This window comes from Geotrypetes seraphini, chromosome 9, assembly GCF_902459505.1.
Source record: "Geotrypetes seraphini chromosome 9, aGeoSer1.1, whole genome shotgun sequence".
Lineage (NCBI taxonomy): Eukaryota > Metazoa > Chordata > Amphibia > Gymnophiona > Dermophiidae > Geotrypetes > Geotrypetes seraphini.
In genome coordinates, this window is record NC_047092.1 from 97,327,585 (window position 1) to 97,348,958 (window position 21,374).

A 21,374-nucleotide genomic window follows, 5' to 3' on the forward strand; every position below is an offset into this window, starting at 1 on the left:
GCTTTTCTGCCTTTGATCCCTCTTCTACTGCTCTCTCCTGCTGCTGCTCTCTCCTGCTTGCCTCCAAGCCTCAGTGGATGGATTGATGTCCTGGAGGTGCGTGCAGGCAGAAGAAAAAGGCAGTTGACCACCAAAGCTCCCCTTTAAAAAGGGGAGGGGCCAATGAGTGGAGCTACTGAGGCTTGGAGGCAAGCAGGAGAGAGCAGTAGAAGAGGGAGCAAAGGCAGAAAAGCACTCTGGAAGGATTCCAGCAGGGCTTGGTATGTAGGCAGAAGAAAAAGGCTCATAGATGGATCTTCTGTCCAGATAACTGCGCATGTGCATGCACCGGAGAATGCAAAAATAGCTGATGACAGAATGATGGCAGACATACGCCAAAGAGCTGTGACCACTGTTGAAAAGCCCCAACAGATCATTCTGAGGACAACAGCGGGTTCAACGTTAGAAGCAGTTACATTATTGCCTGCATACAATTTGGGCTCCTTGTAGAGAACATTCAATAGAAAAAGAAAAGCAGGACATGTAGCAATGGGAAATCCAAGATCAGTGAGAGAGATCCAAATTCCAGAGCAGCTCCAAATAACCACGCGTGGTGAACAATTTCTGTTGTGGAATTCAGGTGAAAATGATAAGGAGGGTGTGATACTTGCAGGCATGGTAGATGGGATTAGTCTCTGGCTTCTTTGTCCCATTCAAGCAGCCTATCTTTTTGATAAACAATTCAGTCTGGCTGGATGCTTAATGTATGTGAATTCTGTGCAGGAGCACAGAATTCTGCATCAACATTCCAGAGTCAGATAATTTCCCATAGGCCTTTGCTGACATTAGTTCTGCCAACTAAAAATGCTGATTGCTAGCAATAGCTATGCTGACAGTTTTCACTATCCAAGCAAACATTGATGTTCTGGAGCAAAATGGGCATTGGTTCATGGATGAGAAATTTAAAGTTGCACCTCATTTGTTTGTACAAATGTTTACCATCCATGCATTTGTAGACAATCGTGCACTTCCCATGGTGTATGTGTTGTTGAATAGCAAAACTGAAGAGGACTATGAATGTGTACTAAGAAAACTTGTAGAAACCAGAAACACTTTGGCACCATTGAGTATTCTGATGGGCTTCGAGAGGAAGCCTGCAAGCCGCCAGCAGAGTATTTCCAAATTGTTCAGCTTCTGGCTGTCTCTTCCATCTTGGACAATCCTTGTGGAGAAAAATTCAACATGACGGATTGACCGCAAATTACCGGGATGATGAGAGAACAAGAATGTATGCAAAAATTCTATTGGCATTAAGTTTTATTCCTCTAGAACAGGGGTAGGGAACTCCGGTCCTCAAGAGCCGTATTCCAGTCGGGTTTTCAGGATTTCCCCAATGAATATGCATTGAAAGTAGAGAGCTGAACGGGGACGATGGGAATCCCGCGGGTTCCCCCTTCGGATCACGGGGATCCCATGGGGACACCCCCTAGGGTCGCAGGAATCCCATGGGGACGCCCCCTAGGGTCGCGGGGATCCTGTGGGGACGCCCCCTAGGGTCGCGGGGATCCTGCGGGGCTGGATGTACTAAGTCGCGCGGCTTTTCTCCCTACCTGCTCCGCTTGCAGCACAGAGCCAAATGAAAGTCTTCCCGACGTCAGCGCTGACGTCGGAGGGGAGGGAGGGCTTAAACAAAGTCCTCCCTCCCTCCGACATCAGCGCTGACGTCGGGAAGACTTCAGTTCGGCTCTGTGCTGCAGGCAGGGTAGGTAAGGAGGAGTAGCCTCGCGGCTCGAGTGGCTACCAAGGGAGGGGGGCGGTCCTCCCCGCCCTGGGTGCAGCACAGCCGGCCAGGTACCCTTACTTTTGTGGCACTTCCCCCGACCAACCGACAACAGCCCTGGTCCGACAAACCTCCCTGCCCTTAACCGCGAATCTAAATTACCTTCTTACAGCAGCTGTAAGAAGGAAATTTAGATTCGCGGTTAAGGGCAGGGAGGTTTGTCAGACCGGGGCTGTTGTCGGTCTGTCGGTCGGGGAAGCGCCACAAAAGTAAGGGGACCTGGCCGGCTGTGCTGCACCCAGGGTGGAAGAGGAGGGGGGAGAAGGACGCTGAAAGCACTGGGGAAGACAAAGGGGTGGAGAAGGACGCTGAAAGGCCATGGGGAAGACGGGGGGGAAGGACACTGAAAGCATTTGTGGAAGACAGAAGGGGGAGAAGGACGCTGACAGGACATAGAGAAGACAGGGGGGGAGAAGGACGCTGAAAGCACATGGGGAAGATGGGGGGTGGAGAAGGACGCTGAAAGCACATGGGGAAGATGGGGGGGTGGAGAAGGACGCTGAAAGGCCATGGGGAAGATGGGAGGGTGGAGAAGGACGCTGAAAGGCCATGGGGAAGACAGGGGGGGTGGAGAAGAACGCTGAAAGGCCATGGGGAAGACAGGGGGGGTGGAGAAGAACGCTGAAAGGCCATGGGGAAGACAGAGAGGGAGAAGGACGCTGAAAGGCCATGGGGAAGACAGAGAGGGAGAAGGACGCTGAAAGGACATGGGGAAGACAGAGAGGGGAGAAGGACACTGAAAGGACACAGGGAAGACAGAGAGGGGAGAAGGACACTGAAAGGACACGGGGAAGACAGAGGGGAGAGAAGGACGCTGACAGGACATGGGGAAGATGGGGGGGAGAAGGACGCTGAAAGGAAATGGGGAAGAGAGAGTGGGGAGAAGACGCTGGCAGGGAAGAAGACAGAGGTGCCAGATTATGGGGGGAGCGGAGGGAAGAAGATGGGTGCCAGACCAATTTGGAAGGGGGGAGAAAGGGAGAGGCACAGTAACAGAGCAAATGGAAGATGCAGAAGGAAGAGAAACAGTGGATGGAAGGAACTGAATGAGAACATGAGGAAAGCAGAAACCAGGCAACAAAGGTAGGAAAAGAATTCTATTTCTTTTTTTTTGCTTCAGGATAAAGTAGTATATTAGTTGTGTTGATAAAAATTTATAAACAAAAGAGGCTCTGGTAGAAACCCGTTTACAAAGTATGTATTCTTCCCAATTAATATTTCCAAATTAATGAAGTCTTTTTGCTTATTTGTAAATGGGTTTCTACCAGAGCCTTTAATTCAGTAGCATAATTAAATGAAATAACTATTTCTGAAGTTTATAGGGACAGGCGGGGACGGAGGGGATTCCTCACGGGGATGGGCGGGGACGGAGGAGATTCCTCGCGGGGACGGGTGGGGATGAAGGGATTCCTCACGGGGACGGGTGGGGACGGGTGGGATTCCTCACAGGGACGGATGGGGACGGGTGAGACTTTGGCGGGTACGGGTGGGATTTCTGTCCCCGCGCAACTCTCTGCAGTGCATGCAACTAGATCTCATGCATATTCATTGGGAAAATCCTGAAAACCCGACTGGAATACGGCTCTCGAGGACCGTAGTTCCCTACCCCTGCTCTTGAAGATGTTGGTGACTGTTTTGAGGAGTTGGATGAGAACCATCCAGATGAACTGCAGCCGGTATATGACAATTATATCAGTAGAAGGCAGCAAAAACATCGAATTCATCCAACTTTTCCTACTTCTCTGTGGAATATGCGCTCTTACATTGAAGATGGACTGCCTTGGACCAACAATTCTGTGGAAGATTAGCACCATGCATTCCAATCATCGGTTTCATGCCATCATCCAAGCCTCTTTAAACTGCTTGAGCACATGCAGCGCAAACAAAATCACACAGAACAGCTGCTTGCTCGATTCCATGCTAGTAACCGCACAGCACCCAGCAGTAAGAGCACATATGTGAGAATGACTCATAAGAACATAAGAAGTGCCTCTGCTAGGTCAGACTAGAGGTCCATCGTGCCCAGCAGTCCGCTCACGTAGTGGCCCAACAGGTCCAGGACCTATGTAGTAATCCTCTATCTATACCCCTCTATCCCCTTTTCCTTCAGAAAATTGTCCAATCCCTTCTTGAACTCTATCACGCCTCTGGAAGCGCATTCCAGGTGTCCACAACCCGTCCACAAAACTTCCTAGCATTTGTTTTAAATCTGTCCCCTTTCAACTTTTCCGAATGCCCTCTCGTTCTTGTAGTTTTCGAAAGTTTGAAGAATCTGTCCCTCTCCACTTTCTCTATGCCCTTCATGATCTTGTAAGTCTCAATCATATCCCCTCTAATTCTCCTCTTCTCCAGGGAAAAGAGCCCCAGTGTATGAAAGGTTTTCCATACCTTTTATCAAACGTGTCGCTCTCCTCTGAACCCTCTCGAGTATTGCCATATCCTTCTTAAGGTACGGCGACCAATATTGGACGCAGTACTCCAGATGCATACGCACCATCGCCCGATACAATGGCAGGATAACTTCTTTCCTTCTGGTTGTAATACCCCTCTTCATTATACCTAGCATTCTATTTGCTCTCTTAGCGGCCGCTGTGCACTGTGCCGTTGGCTTCATTGATTTGTCCACAGTTACCCCAAATCCCTTTCTTGGGTACTCTCACTCAATAACATCCCTCCCACCGTGTAGTTATACCTTGGGTTTCTGCTTCCTACATGCAATACTTTACATTTCTCTACATTGAACTTCATCTGCCATCTCGTCGGACACTCCCCTAGTTTGTTCAGATCCCTTTGTAATTCTTCGCAGTCCTCTTTAGTCCGCGCACCACTAAATAGTTTGGTGTCTGCGAATTTTATTATTTCGCACTTCATCCCTGTTTCTAGATCATTTATAAATATATTGAATAGCAGCAGTCCGAGCACCGACCCTTGCACTGCTGCCAACCTATGGACAATAGGTTACAATATCTCAGAAGTATAGCACATAATCTGGAACTTTAGAGTTTGATCATGAAGTTAAGGTTTTACTGTTGCTGTATTTGAATTGCGTTCACTCATTCACAAACTTTTATTATCTCTCCCTGCATTGCTCAAGGCTCTGACATGTCCCAAATTTGAAGGTTTTTTATGCTGATGAGGTAGCCCACCCCTGCTCAGTTTACACACTTTGTTCTTTTCAGGGTAGTGTTCTCAGGCTTTTTCCTTCGTGTTGGGCATATAATATGTTGTTATAGCTTGAGCAGCATCAGGGATAGCTATTGTTAAGCTCCTACCATTTCTCCACTGTAAGGAGTGTGTTATTTGATTTAAAGGGTGTGTTATTTGTTTTGAAGATCCTCAAACCCAAATTGTAGCTTCCATCCAGTCTTCCCAACCATACATGCTGCAAAAAGTAATTACATAGTTTAAATGGTCATTTTCCTTACTTATTTCTGGCCCAGAAACCCAGAGGCCTGCCCAGTAGTATGCTTAGGATCCCTCAACAGGAATCTACATCAAAGAACACTCCAGTCCATCTTAACCAATGTTACACATTGAAGCCCTCCATCCTGTCCTGAACTTCAACCTCACCCCTCCCCTTCATCCTTCACCCCTCCCCTTCATTCTTCACCCAAATAGCTCCCACATGTCCTCCCATCTACTACTGCTGACTTTTCTGCATTCTATGTAATCACAGAGGAAGAAACTGCACAACTTGTGTCCTCATCCAAGCCTACTGCATGCCCCTCGACCCCATATCATATAGTGTTATCCCTCCTATATGCCATATTCTACATCTATCATCTATCATTTTCCACTGCAATTGTGCCTGCTGCCTTCAAACATGCGGTGGTTAAGCTGCTTCTCAAAAAAACCCATTGCTGGACCCCTCCTGCCCATCCAACTATTGCCCTGTCTCCCTTCTTCTACCTTTTTACACCTGAAATTTCACGTAAAGTCCAAGAAAATGTCTTTACTTGTTTGGCTGAAATTGCTACCTGGATGTCCTGCTGTCATCTGAAACTAAATATGTCCAAGACTGAGCTTTTCCTTTTTTCTTCTAAACCCTCTCTCTGCTCCTCCTCATTTCTCCATCTCTGTAAATAATATTGCTCGCAACCTAACTGGTATCCCTCAGTGTCGCCTCTCCCCCTTGCAATCTGTGTAAAACTACTGCACGACTCATCTTCTACCAACCTCGCAACGCTCATGTCACCCCTCGCCTTAAGTCAGTTCACTGGCTCCCTATCTGCCACCGCATACAGTTCAAGATCTTATTGCTGACCTACAAGTGTGTTCATTTTGCTGCTCCTCAATATCTCTCCTTGCTTCTCTCCTTATACACCTCCCAGAGAACGCCGTTCCTCAGATAAGTTACTCTTAACGTTACCCTTCTCCTCCACTGCCAATTCTAAACTTCATTCCTTTCATCTAACTGCCCCTATGAGTGTTTCCACAATCACCAATCCCAAGTTGAACTCATGTCTTATAAACTCCATGACTCCACGATACCTGGAATGCCCCTACTATTAGCTATGATCAGCAAGAGAAACATAACAAATAATAAAATGGCTTATTTTCTGGAGTGAACTGCAACTTTGATGGAAGAGATTTGGTGTTGCAATATACATGGTTCTTTTATATAAATTGTGGTTATATGCATTGAGGTCTCAAACACATCCTCACCTATTTCTGAGCAGTTCAGGGACATTAAAGTCAAAATGCATTAACAATATTTCCCTAACAATATTTGAATATCATTGTCTCCAAATCAGCAACACCTACTAGCAACCCAGTTCTCTGTACTAGTGTTGCCCGATTCAGGAAAAAAAATTTTGATTCGATTCAGCCTATTGAATTGGTTTTTCGATTTGATTTTCCTGCCCAATTGAGTATTTTTTTCAAACATCCTGGTGGGTTTATTTTATAGCCTCTTCTCCCCCTTTGCCTTCTCCTACCCATGCTGGCACTGTGGTATAAACAAAATAAACTAACAAAAAAGACTTTTCCTCTCTCTGCTAAATCCTAGCTCACGTTTGCGGTCTAGCACCAGCTCTGGCAGGTTACATGTTTCAAATCTGACATATTGTAATCACAAAACAGAAAATAAAATTAGTTTGTCTACCTTTTTTGTCTGGTCATTATTCAAATCTTGTTGGTCCCAGGCTCTGGTTGTCTACTGATAACTTGCTTGCCAGGGTCTCCTTCTTTCTTCTTTCTCCGTGCTAACCATCCATCTGCCATCTCTGTCCTCCCCTTCCGTTTTCCTTCCCTCCCCAGGAGGTCTGGCATCTTTCCTTTTTTTCATCTCCCTCCACAGATCCATCTTTTCTTAACTACCCTTTCATCCAGCATCTCTCCCTCCTTCCCCCACCACCCCAGGGTCCACCATTTCTCCCTTTCTTTTCCCAACTACCCTCCTATCCAGTATCTCTATCCCCCCCTCCACACCATACCTTGTGTCCAACTTCTCTCCCTTTCTGTTCCTTCCCTCCCTAAATCCCATTGTCCATCATCTCTCTCTCTCTCCTCTATTTTTAGACCCACTATTTCTTCCCCCCCCAAGTCCAGCATATGCACGTCTCTTTGAGCCCCTCCTTCCCTCTCTCCGTGTACTTCTACACCAGGGCCCCCTCCCCTGAAGGTCTGTCCCCCCTGAAGGCCTGTGCCACCATCCCTGAAGGTCTGTCCCTCCCTTGAAGGCCTGTCTCCCCCCCCTTGAAGGCTTATTCCCCCCTTGAAGGCCTGTCCCCCCCTGAAGGCCTGCCCCCCCCCCCCAAAGGACTGCATGTTCCCCCTGGCCTCCTACTGGTGTCCGGCTTCTCCCCTGGCCTCCCCGCACCATTTACCTTATAGGAGCAGCCTGCAGAGAAGATCGCAGTGCTAGCGATCTTTGCAAACTGCTTCGGAGCTGTTTCCTCTGCCGTGGTCCCGCCCCTCCTGACATGAGGCAGGATCGCGGCGGAGGAAACAGCTCTGAAGCAGTTTGCAAAGATCGCTAGCAATGTGATCTTTTCTGCAGGCTACTCCTATAAGGTAAATGGTGCGGGGAGGCCAGGGGGGAAGCTGGACGCCAGAACTTCCCGACTGACCCTGACCCTCCCCCCTCTCCCTCTAAAGCAGGTGCGGCCGGCCGGCCAGCAAAAGCAGCGCTGCCGCTCCTGCTTTAGGGGGGGAGGGTCAGCCGAATCGGGAAGCCAAATTTTTTTATTTTTTTTTTTTTGTTTCGAATCGGTGAACCGATTCAAATCGTGAATCGGGCAGCACTACTCTACCATCCACCACATCAACTCTTTTGGTGTACACATGAAGGCCAAATGAGATTCAGTGCTGGAAAACCCTAAGCTTAAAAATATATTTTACTCAAAGTTTGACCGCCTATGAACCTTCTCCCTCAACATCCAGAAAAATAACTCTTTTTTTACCACGAGGGACAGAGACAAAACTTTGGAATAGTACATAACAGCTGACCCTTGCTATATACCTTCAGTATGCCAAATAGCCAATACGAACTAACAACAAATAGCAAAAAAAGACTCACAAGAGAAATAAGCTATACCTTTAGTGTGCCCCAGCTCGAGAAAGTTTGAGAGATACTGTGTTAGACTAACAGAGGGAAGAAAGACAGGGGTGTTAGCTCACCTCTGGTGGTTTAAAGCATCCTCATTAGCCAGCATCTCGGGCACGCAGCTGGTGAGCTCAGTCCAGTCAGCATGCAGCCCGCAGCTCCAGCCGGTAGAGAAACGAGAGAAAAGCCAGGTTTCCTTGCGGTTGGGCCGATAGCAGGTACACTTCTTCTGGCCGGGCCGGCAATCGCAAGGCAGCTCAAGCCTCACATTCTGCACCAAGTGGCGACCAAACGTGGTGCCGCCTGTTTTTTGGATGTGTAGAAAGACAATCACATCTTTGCCTTTCATGTCAAAAGCAAGCGACCGTTGCAGGTCTTGAAGGGGGAAGTAGAATTTGCGGACGTAGTGCGGATCTGGTGTGGGAAAAAGCTGGGCCTCAGACTCTGAAGGCGAGGTGGCATGGGCCGGTGCCCCAATATACTGATATACTAAGAGCATGAAGCCCACGGAGCCGGCAAGCAACAGCAACAGCAGCTTACTGCCCCGCTCAGTCATGCTCCTGCCCGCCCACCGCATCTGCCACCATCTCCCGAGACTTCTGGGGCCGGGCTCCCGGGTAAAGAGTTGGGGAGATTAGGAAGCAGAAGGAGCCAGGGACAAAATGGTGAAAGTGACGGAAGTAAACATGGTTTGACAAGTTCGAAGGCTCCTGACGAAGCACAGAAAGAAACCCAAATAAAGCAAATTTCCAAAGTCTAGTAAATACGGAAAGAATAGATACAATGTCCAGTTTCCGGTGAATGAACTTCGGAGGTCCCAGTACTAGCACAGCCCGATCAGATCCTCGGATGCACCCTCTAAGACAAAGCAGCACCATGTACCCGATCGTCCTATAAAGCCTCGTCTGGGATGTGAGGTTGGTAGTACTAGCCATGCCATCTCCAGCTGCTCGAACTACTCAGCCCGTAGAAACTGTAACTCAAAACAACACACAACGCCCAACAGACTCAAGACTGTACTAACGTACATGAATCACAGCTTGCCTTGAAATACTACTGAAAAAGCGTGAGCTAAATCACAGAACAGCAACACACGCAAGAAGGTGGAGATATTGAGATACCGCCTTCGATTGCCACACCTCCCTGAGTGACAATCACACAAAATGGGGAACATTGAAACCCACCTATCAGCGCCCAATCTCCTTTGGAGTCTTAGTGCCACCGAGGCCTAACAGCAGCCCGCTTTGGTCAATGACTGTTATGTAAAAAGGAGCTGAAGACTGCGCTCATAACACCAAGTACTAGTAAAAGATAAAACCCGGATTTGCTGGATCCTCTGGATTTCCCCGGATCCTCTATAAATTTTAAAAGTTGGCTATTTCTTGACTCTGTTATAAATATGTGGACTATGGATATATTTTAAATTTGTTTTCTTACTTCTTCATATGTCAGTAAGGTCATTCATGAGTCTCCTGCAATTTCATTCCTTCAACAGCCACCTTTTGTGGTGAGCTCCCCCCCATGATTTATTTATTCAATTGTCTATACCGTTCTCCTAGGAGAGCTCAGAATGGTTTACATGAGTTTATTCAGGTACTCAAACATTTTGCCCTGTCTGTCCTTGCAGGCTCACAATCTATCTAATATACCTGGGGCAATAGGGAGGTTGAATGACTTGCCCAGGGTCACAAGGAGCAGTGTGAGTTTGAACCCACAACCCCAGGGTGCTGAGGCTGTAGCTGTAACCACTCCGCCACTCAGGGGGGTGTGACTCTCTGTGCCAGTATTCATTTTAAAGGCCTTACTCTACCCCCCAACCCCCAGGAGATCAGGTGGATGCAGCCCTTTTGAAAGAAAAGAAAGCTAAATCCAGGTGGATGCAGCCCTCTTAGATAAAAGATGCTGGATCCAGATGGATGCAGCTCTTCTGGAAGAAAAGAAAGCTGGATCCAGGTGGTTGCAGCCCTCCTGGAAGCAAAGACCTGCTCTATCTTCCTTTGCTTAGTCCACTCCCACAGGTGGAGAACTGCAGGCAAGGGGTCAGGACATAGCAAAGAGAAAGACATAACAGGGCAGCATGGGGGCTTAGGGTTACCATATGGCTCCAGAAAAAGGAGAACGGATTGAGACATCTGGGTTTTACTTCCATTGGTTTCAATAGAAGTAAAACTCAGATGTCTCTATCTGTCCTCCTTAATTCAATTGCTTTCAGTAGAAGTAAAACCTGGATGTCCTAATCCAGGTAACCCTAGGCCGCCTGCTAAAGGAAAATTACACTCTGGTCTTAAGGTGGTACTTTGAAGAACCAGAGGATCCTGAGAATCCTGCTTTTACCTAGGCCCGTGGACCATCAAAATTTTAGGAATTGTCACATTGAGAGTGGCGGAAGACTAACGTGACCATTTATTTTTTCATCAAAAGGGGACATCTATTAATTGTCAGTCCCACCCTAGCCCCACCCCCAATTTTTTCCATTCATTTTTCATGTACACATAATATCTTATTAATTCATAATGGTAACCATAAAATTTTTAAAAAACTACAAAGCACACTATACGCAGAGAAAATGTTAATTATCATTTATATTTGGGGGTTTCAAAGATGTCAAGGCAGATGACTTTAAAATATGCAATGTCACCTCAGTAACTATAGAAAAATATACAAATATAGTGCAAAATATAAATTCTCAAAACTGACACATTTTGTTCACTAAATTGAAAATAAAATCATTTTCTTACCTTTGCTGTCTGGTGATTTCATGAGTCTTTGGTTGCGTTTCTTTCTGACTGTGTATTCTTTCTTTCATTTCTTTCTTTCTGCACTCAGGCCCAACAATTGTCCCTTTCTATTCCCTCCCTCCTTCCTTCCTATGTCCTTAGTGTCCCCAGTGCCTCCTTCCTATGTCCTTAGTGCCCCTTCCTATGTCTTTAGTGCCCCCTTCCTATGTCCTTAGTGCCCCCAGTGCCTCCTTGCTATTCCTTAGTGACCCATCCCTGTAACTTCATTAAGTGTCCCCTAATCTTTGTAATTTTTGACGAAGTGAAAAATCGATCCACTTGTACCCGTTCTACTCCACTCAGGATTTTGTAGACTTCAATCATATATCCCCTCAGCCATCTCTTTTCCAAGCTGAAGAGCCCTAACCATTTTAGTCTTTCCTCATACAAGAGGAGTTCCATCCCCTTTACCTTATTGGTTGCTCTTCTTTAGCTACAAGATATTTTTATTCTCATTCAGATAGCTCAGGAAGGGAACACTCTTCCTCCATGTTCAAGACTAGGGTACTTCCTTTGAGTGGGAAAGGGGAAGGTGGGCAATTCTTTTCTTCAGGTTCTTAGGCAACAACCCAGTTGATTATCAGGTGAGTAATTAAAGTTTCCGCAATCTAGTAGACTTGGATACATTTCTGTCTCATAACAATTGATGATCAAATTTTCCCTTTCTTTGTATTTTTCTTACTAGGATAAAAAGGGTGTTGGAGTCACTGGATAGTTTGTAAATTTACATAATATAGTGATTGGCAGGGTGTTTCCCCTTTTCTTATTTTATTGCTTGCATATTACTCTTTCCTATTTTATATAGAATTAAATAAAACCATCATTGATTCTTTTATAATTGTGAAAACCTAGAATTTTTCTGTTTTTCATTTGCTCAATAGGCTGAGGTCAGTCTACAAATGGCCAACAGTTCACTTTTCTTCATTTCCTGTCGCTTCCAGTAAACCCAATTCTGATTCATTCTTATACAATTCAGTGCCCAATTAGCCCTGATAACCTGAGCCTTCCCGACAGCTCAAGGACCTTCTTAATTATCAGCTTTTACTCGATCAGCATTTCTCCCCCTCCCAATGACAGTTAGCAGCAGCAGCTGTACTGTGCAGTTTGGACAATTGGCTTCTCTAAATTACAGAGACCTTTCCCCACAATGCTACCTGCTTCTTATCTTTAGATCCCCTGCATGGGCAATGATGGGGCAAGCAACAAAGAGCAATCCACTTGCTGTCCTTGACCTTACCTTAACTCTCCACACACCTGCTCTTCTACAAACGCCTTCACCATATATACAACCACCCTCAAGCACGAGGGAGAAGAAGAACCTCCTCCCGACATGTACCACACGGGGACACCTCGAGAGCTTGCAATTGCTCCAGCATTCACTCCCTCAGGACTCTGTTTTCTTGACTGGAGCCCAGATCTCGCGCGAGAGCGCCCGCACAGCCGGCTATAAATTGCTAGGGAGTGGAAAGGAGGGAAGCTGAGTTCACCAGGCAGTCAGGGGGCCCCCTGACCTGTTTGCTCCCTCCCTAACGTCAGGAAGAAAACTTCTGGGCGTTGATTAGCAGCAGCCGCAGGGAGGTAAGAAGAGCCGCAGCAGCGATGGCAGACCAGGGGGGAGTTGGGGTTTAAATCGGGCCCTGGAGGGAGGCTTTTTTTTGCGTGCAGCAGGGAGGGACAGGAAGCGATTGCTTGTTCCGTTGTTCCTGCACACAGCTTTGGGACGCTGTCCCTGAAAACGGGACATTTCGGCATCCCGAAGCTGTGTATGGGGACAACGGGACAGGGGATCTAAAAACGGGATGGTCCTGTTCAAAACGGGACATATGGTCACCTTACGGAAGACAAACACACTGTCAACAGTATAGCACCTACTTGAGTCTTCATCACATACGAATAGGGTTACCAGACATCTTTTTAAAAATGGGGGAGTCTATCTGGGTGTAGCCAATTCTTCTGACTCCCCCACATACCTCATTCCCCCTCTTTGTTGCTGCTGGCTGCCTGAGGATTCAATTACTGTGGCCGGTAGGTGGGGGAGTCGGAAGCTAGAGAGATTATGAGGGGAGGGAAGAAACAGCATGAAGGGAGGGAGGGAGGGGGCTCCAGAAACAGCATGGAGGGAGGAAAGGAGGAAAGGAAGGAATGGAACTGGAGAAACAGCATAGAAGGAGGGCTGGAAAAACAGCATGGATGAAGGCAGAAAGGGAGGAAGAGCAGCATGGAGGGAAGAGGGAAGGTTGGAGAAGCATTTTGTAAATGAGAGAGTGCTGGGGAAAAGAGCATGGAGTAAGGTAGTGCTCATGGCAGGATTAATTCTTCGAGGGCTCCTAGGCACAAAAGTACACTGGGCCCCCCTGGCCCTGCCCCGTCCCCATTTATCTGTCTTCTTATTTACTTCTTTATTTCCACTTGTATTTCTTTCTTTTTTTTTTTAATTCAAAACAAAGATTAGCATACCAATGCACAGTTTTCTTCTATGCAACCCCCAAACATCTCTGAAGAAATCACCCCTCCTTCCCTTCCCACCTACTTACCCAGGACTTTAAATCTGAACCCTTTCCATACATATTGTGATAGGGAAGCTCCTGTCATGGCTAAAAAGACTGCTAGTCTAGTCAAAAATACAGCTCTCAAACCTGCAGTCCCTAAAATAAAGCCTGTACATCCTGCTAAAAGCCCTAGTTTAGTACAGAAAGAAAGAAAAGAGAAAAGGCAGGTGATGTCACAGCCAGGAATTCAGGTAGGGAGGATACAAAAAACACCATCTATCCTCTATTATTCCTTTCCCAGAGCTATGGAGAAACATAAGATCAACACAGAAGTGGGTGGGGTTAACCAGGGAGTCCTGCAGTCAAGTCAGCTAGAGAAAAGATTGCATGTGAATAAATTAACTGCAGCTGATTCAAACAGGGAAAGGGGAGTGCAGCACATGGAGAGCAGCCCAACCACTTTTGCAAACCACCAGGAATGTATGATTGCCCCAGGCCAACAAGCAGGGAGAGGCATCCAGCAGCCAGCTAGGTACTGAGAATTCCCAGGGAAGCCTGAAGGGGTAGAGCTAAAAGTTCTTTCACACAGAGAAGAGCCTGGCCAGGAAACTTTCCCAAACACCCAGAGAGGGGGATGGGAGGTGAAGAGTGAAGCAGGGGAATTTATGGAGACAGAAGACAATGACTATAGCCCACAGGGTGGTGCAGTGAGGCTGAAGCAGAGTTAAGTGTACCAGAGGAAGTTATGGAAACCTGATTTAAAAGTTATAAGCTGTGACATTCCTCCTTTTAAAGTAAGACCTCCCATAATGCCATAGAAGCAGCAGGGCAGTTGAGCCTGTCCGTTTGAACCAGACTTAAAAGCCTTATTAGGAAGCAAGGTCCCTGGGTAACAAAAGCTCTAGGACTGTGGTGGCATTTTGGGAGGGCCTGTACACCTGGATACAAAAGTGGGGCTTGCTTCCACACAGACTGCAGGGCAGGCTGTGAAAGTCCTTAGGTGGACAAATTGCTAATAATAATAAAAGCCAAAAGAAGATGTTTTCTTATACTATGGCAGGGGTGTCAAAGTCCCTCCTCGAGGGCCGCAATCCAGTCGGATTTTCAGGATTATCCCAATGAATATGCATGAGATCTATTTGCATGCACTGCTTTCATTGTATTCTAATAGATCTCATGCATGTTCATTGGGGAAATCCTAAAAACCCAACTGGACTGTGGTCCTTGAGGAGGGACTTTGACACCCCTGTAATATGGTGTAGAGAAGTGTTGGCACCTGAAGTGCCAGAGCTGTGCAGGCAAGGACTGTTACATAAAGTACCAGCAGCCCTAAGAGGGGCACACTAGCATATTGAGGGATGGAGAAGTCCTATTTTGATTTTCTTTTTGCTTATAAAGTGGTGACAAGGACTGTCCAGTCCCTGAACTGTCTTTCATATAACGGACACTGGAATTATGTAAAGTGAACTTTGTGACCAGAGACTGTGAAAGGCAATTCTTTTGAGTTTGGATAACTTTTCTGTTGCCTACAATAAACCTGGTGAAGTTTTGTTTATAAGAAATCCAGTGTCTGGTTTTCCTTCTACCAACCCAATAAAAGATGCACTGAAAATCTTACCTGTGGTCCAAGCTGGGTTTTCCCACTTGCTCGGGGCCTGGCCCGGCCACAATATATAAAAGTGTTCAAATATATTCTAAAGCAATAATACTATCCGAAATACTGTACACATCTCCCTTGGTATTCACAGGGGATAGGGGCAAAGCTGGACCGCGAATGGAGAAATCCCGCAAATATCTTCTTGTCCGGCTCTGACACACCCCTGCCTCCCTCCCCCCCCCCCCCCAGCATCCCGGCCTTACCTGGTGGTCTAGCAGGCTTTCGGGGCAGGAGCGATCTTCCTATGCTCCTGTCCTGTGCAGATCGCCAATAGGAAATGATTGCCGTGAGTTCCCGTAGTCGTGACATCAGAGGGAACGCTTCCGATGCAGCCGCAGATTGTGCGAGGAGTCAACGCCTGTGGCTTTGAACAGGCAACAAGGGAGCTAGCCAGAAATGAAACACTCGCCGGAAGGAGGCACAGAAGGAAGGAAGGGAGAAGGTAATGTTGGGACTCGAGAGGGAGCACAAACTGGGCCTGCGGGTTGGACACTTCTGATTTAAAGGTTTGTTGTAGCTCCTGCTGGTTAAGGAAAGTAGCAGCGGCAGATTAGGGAGGATGGTTCCAGCAGTGGGCCCCCCTGACTATTTTGGGCCCTAGACCTGTGCCTACTGGGCCTACCCATTGCTCTGGCCCTGGTAATGCTGGATGGGAGGGGAGAGACAGAAACAGCAGGAAGGGAGGTTGGAAGGAAAGAGATGGACATCCGTGGTGTGTGTGTGTGTGTGTGTGTAGGGGGGGGTTGGGGGTTAGAATGAGAGAGAGAAAGAAAGAAAGAAAGAGAGAAAGAGAGAAAGAAAGAAAGAAAAAGCACCCACAGAAAAAGGGAGAGAGAAAAAGAAGCACCCATGGAGGAAAGTAGAGAAAGAGAGAAGCACTAAAAGGGTACTGAGGATGGGAAGGGGAACCAAGGAAATGGGTGGAATGTGGGCGTGATCATGTGTCCTCTTTTTTTGTTTTCACAAGTATGGCAATCATACATACAAGGAGAACTTCACCTTTTCTGCTGTGGAAGATTAGCTTAGTGTTTAAAGAAGAAACCCATAAATCAGAAAATCCAAGGTTCAAGCCCCCTTCCCAACGTACACATATGATGTGACCTTAGGCAATTCACTTTAGTAGAGCTAATTCAAGGGCATCTAACACCCTGCTGGAGAATGGCATAGGAACAAATTTGTCCCCATCCCCTCAGGATCTATGTCCATCCTTGTCCCTTCCCCAACCCTGCAAGCTCTGTCCTCATTTGCACAAGCCTTGAACACTTATGATTTGAAAGTGTTTGAGGCTTGTGCAGATGACGACAAAGCTTGCAGGGATGGGGCAGAGATAAGAACTGAATTTGTGGGGACAGTATAGGGATGGAGATAGATCCCGTAGGGAAGGGGACAAATTTGTCCCCGTGGCATTTTCTACTTGACCATGCACAATGCCATGCTTTCCCCTCCCCCAGAGCACAGGGTCACAACTTCAGCATTTTCTCTTCCCAACAAATCATCTTTCCTTCCACTTAGCCATAGGCTTACGGGAAGGGGAGTTCTCTTTCTCTCTCTCCTCTTTTGTACAGTGATTAGCTTTATCCTACTACTGCTAATCATTTCTATAGTGCTACATCAAAACATAGAAGAGACAATCCCAGCCCAAAAGAGCTTGCAAACTGGATAAGAAGGTACATCAATACACAGTGCTCAGGTGGGGGAATTACAAAGGGAATGATAAGACAGATATTGGTGCTTAGAAGGTGGGTTGGAGTTTGGAATTGAAAGCATCTTCAAAGAAGTGAGCTTTGAGTCTGGACTGCCAGAGAAGGAGCTTGAAGTACAGGCATTTTGTCCCAGGCATATGGTTCAGCAGAATAGAAGGAATAGAGCCTGGAGTTGGCTGTAGAGAAGAAGGGTACAGATAAGATAGACTTTTCTGATGAGTGTAGGGCCGGGGGGGAGTGTGGGAAGAGAGGAGAGATAATGAGGAGCTGCAGAGTGAATACACTTGTACTGTAAGTCAGTATGAGAGGTTCTGCGTATTCAGAGAAAAAAAATTTCAATTCAATTTGATTCAGCCTATTGAATCAATTTTTCGGTTTGTTTTGATTCGATTCACTTTTCAGGCCAGTTAGATGAGGTTTTTTCATACATCCTGGTGGGTTTATTTTGTAGCCTCTTCACCCACCCCACACTGGCACTGTGGTGTAAACAAAATAAACAAAAAAGACTTTTCCTAGCTCACGCTTGCTGTCTAACACCAGCTCTGGCAGGATACAGATTTCAAATCTGACATATTGTAATCACAAAACAGAAAATACAATTATTTTTTCTACCTTTTGTTGTCTGGTCATTATTCAAATCATGTTGGTTCCAGACTCTGGTTTCTGTTTGTTTTCTGTTAATTCGCTTGCCAGGGTCTCCTGCCCATTTAATATTTTCTTTCTTTGTGCTCACCATCCATCTTTGTCCTCCCCTTCCGATTCCTTCTCTCCCCTGGAGGTCTGGCATCTTTCCTTTTTTTCGTCTCCATCCCCGCAGTCCAGCATTTCTCTAATGACTAAGGTGACCATACGTCCTGTTTTGAACGGGACAGTCCCTTTTTCAGATCCCCTGTCCTGTTGTCTCCACTCACAGCTTTGGGACGCTGAAATGTCCCATTTTCAGAGAGGGCGTCCGAAGCTGCTTTTAGTAACCCCTAGGCCATAGATTACATTTTATTAAACTATGTTTTAATTTGTCTTCCTATTGTACTTTTCCTTTGTATTGCTTTACTATTCCTAGTTGTATTTCACAATCCCTTCCTTCCTTATGTTCCCTAAATGATGTCTTAGTTTTTAACCCAATGTTATTATTTAAAGTATATATTGTATTGTTTATTCTGTATTTTTTAATGAATGTATTTTAAATTGTTCATCGCTTTGAAATTTGATAAGCGATCAATCAAGAGAACTATTAAACTTGAAACTTGAAACAATGAGACAGGGGATCGCAGCCTGGATTCGGCAGCGGCAGCATCATCGCTTGGGCCCCGCTGACCCTCCTATCTCTCCCCCCCCCCCAAGCGAACCCTTCCGACCCTCCCAGTGAGATGACTGAGCAGCAAACCTCCCTCCAGTAGTGTCGGAAGCCACAGCATGCTAAACAGGCTGCTTCGCGGCTTTCTCCTGCCAGTGAAGCGTCACTGATGATGTCATCAGTGATGCGGCAGAGGGACTCACCAGCAGGAGAAAGCCGCGAAGCAGCCTGTTTAGCGTGATGCGGCTGCCGACGCTACTGGAGGGAGGTTTGCTGCTCTGTCATCTCGCTGGGAGGGTCGGAAGGGTTCACTTGGGGGGGGGGAGAGATAGGAGGATCAGCGGGGGTTCGGCTGGGAGGGGAGAAAAGCGGTCTGCCTGGGTGCTCCAAAGCCTGGCGCCATTACCTTCTTCGGGCAGCAGCAGCATTTACAATTAACTAAACTAAACTAAACCTTAGGTTTGTATACCGCATCATCTCTACATTCACAAAGCTCGACAAGGTTAACAGGAGTTAGGATAGAAAGGAACTCCAGAGGAGGGAAGGATGAAGAGGAAATTTAGAGGACTAGAATAATCAGAGAGGGCAAAAGAGTTACATTTTTGAGAATAACCAGGTTTTCAGATGTTTACGGAAGAGTTGGAGGGAGCTCAGATTCCTAAGAGGGGAGGTAAGGTTGTTCCAGAGCTCAGTGATTCTAAAAGGGAGGGAGGAACCTAGTTTTCCTACAAGGGAGACGCCTTTTAGAGAGGGAAAGGAGAGTTTCAGTTTTTGGGTGGATCTGGTAAAATTGGGGTTAGAGGAATTTCAAGAAAGAGGAATAAAGGAGGGGGGAAGGATGCCGTGTAGGATCTTGAAAGTAAGGCAGGCACATTTGAAGTGGACTCTGGAGATTATCGGAAGCCAGTGGAGCTTGGACAAAAGCGGTGAGACGTGGTCAAATTTGCTTTTTGCGAAGATAAGCTTAGCAGCGGCATTCTGAATCCGCTGGAGTCTTTGAAGGTTTTTCTTTGTTAGGCGTAGGTAGATAGAGTTGCAATGGTCCAGTCTGGAAAGGATGGTGGATTGGACAAGGATGGCAAAGTGTTTTTGATGGAAACAGGTTCTCACTTTCCTCAGCATGTGAAGGCTGAAGAAACATTTTTTATTAGGGAGTTGAGATGATCATTGAAGGAAAGTGTAGAGTCAATGATGACTCCCAGAATTTTACTTGAGTATTCAAGATGCAGAGTGGGGCCTGAGGCAGAGGGATGGAGGTAGGCAGTTGGTCCAATTTTGGGCCGAGCCAGAGAAGGTTTGTTTTGGATTCGTTCAGTTTCATCTGCACAGTGTGGGCCCAGGATTGAAGGTTTGATATACATGAGGATATGTTCGCAGAGAGGTTGGTGAGGTCCCGGTCGGTCTCAAGGAGGACAAAGATGTCATCTGTGTAAGTGTAAAGTGTTTCAAGGGGGAGAGATGGAGGAGTTTAAGGGAGGACATATAAATGTTGAAAAGGATAGGGGAGAGAGGTGAGCCTTGTGGGACTCCACAGATCGGGTTCCAGGGGGAGGAAGAAGTGCCCTTCATGTTGATTGTGTAGGAGCGGGAGCGTAAGAACTTTGAGAACCAGTCAAGGACTGTGGAGTTAATGCCTATCTCGGTGAGTTGGTAAAGTAGGATATCATGATGGACGACATCAAAAGCTGCAGAGAGGCGAATTGAAGGACGGCGAACTTGTTGCGAGAATGGAGATGTTGAACTTTTGAGATTAAGGGGGTCAGAAGGGATTCGGTGCTGAAGTTGGGACAGAAGCTGTATTGGTAGGGTAGCAGAATGGTGAATTTTTCAAGGTAGGAAGATAGTTGAGTGGATATGATGGATTCTAGCATCTTGGTAAGGAGAGGAATGTTTGCTATTGGACAGTAGCTGGAAGATGTAGAGGGGTCTAGATCAGGATTTTTCAGTAGTGGGGTTAAGGAGATATGGCCCATTTCTGGGGATAATAGACCCGAATGGAGGGCGGAGTTTATGAGAATGGTAAGAGATGAGATGGCCTGAGGGGGAGTGTTCTCGTAAAGGTAGGTGGGGAAAGGATCCAAGGTACAATTGCAGGATTTCAATTTGAGGCAGAGTTTATGGACCAGGGATTCAGAAACAAGTTTGAAGGAAGACCAGGATCTGTCAGCTGGTATAGGGTAGGAGTCTGCAAGGATAGGGTTGGGGTCAACTGGAATCAGAGATTTGTAGGAGATTGCAGGAGGGAAGGAGCGCCTCAAGGTGGAGACCTTGTCGCTGAAGAACTTTGCCAGAGAATCGGCTGAGGGGGAGGAGGGGAGGATGGAGACATTTTTGGAGGTTAAGGAATGCCAGATGTTAATAATGTGCTAGTCTGGTTGTTGGATTTGGAGATTTTGTCACTGTAGAAGTTTTTCCTTGCTTTTTTTAGAACAGTATTGTAGAATTTAATATTGATTTTTGTCACCATCTAGTCTCTGGCCGAGTGGTTTTCCAACGCTAGGCAGTGACACACTTCCAACACCTGGCGTGAACCCCTTTAAAGTAGGGTTACCTTGCAAGCTGGGTATCCCTGGAACAGCTGAAGTGTGTTTTATTACCAACAGTCCAGTAGTCAGAATGGCTTTAATCAAAAGCTGAGAACTTTATTTAGATGCACAGCCTCAGCAACACACAATAACACTGCTTCAATGGTGGAAAAAGGTTGCACAAAACAAAGATTCTTCATAAATCCCATAGATCTGGGCTTCGCTACATGCCACACAGTCCATGCGTTTCTCTTCACCAGAGTTTGTGTTTAACAGGCAATTTGTTCTCACAGTCAAAGCGTTGCAATTCAAACAGACTTGTAAAAGCAAATCATATGCCACAATTCTTTAAGCTAGCCTTGCATGGCGAACAGAGCAGTCCTTAAGTTAACTTTACCCCAGCCCCCAAAGTAGAGAGTTGCGCGGGGACAGAAATCCCACCCGTCCCCACCCGTCCCCGCCAAAGTCCCACCCGTCCCCACCCGTCCCCGTGAGGAATCCCACCCGTCCCCACCCGTCCCCGCGAGGAATCCCCTCCGTCCCCGCGAGGAATCCCCTCTGTC

General features: G+C 46.7%; 1 protein-coding gene across 1 annotated transcript in view; it reads right to left on the reverse strand.

Moving 5' to 3' along the window:
* The window catches only part of HS6ST1 (heparan sulfate 6-O-sulfotransferase 1), a 55,310-nt gene extending 45,767 nt beyond the window's left edge, over positions 1 to 9,543 (reverse strand). The window contains exon 1 of the mRNA XM_033959420.1: positions 8,441 to 9,543. Coding sequence (XP_033815311.1) covers positions 8,441 to 8,943 — 503 coding nt within the window. The 5' untranslated portion in view covers positions 8,944 to 9,543. The remainder of the gene's footprint in view (positions 1 to 8,440) is intronic.
* Positions 9,544 to 21,374: the final 11,831 nt, after the last annotated feature.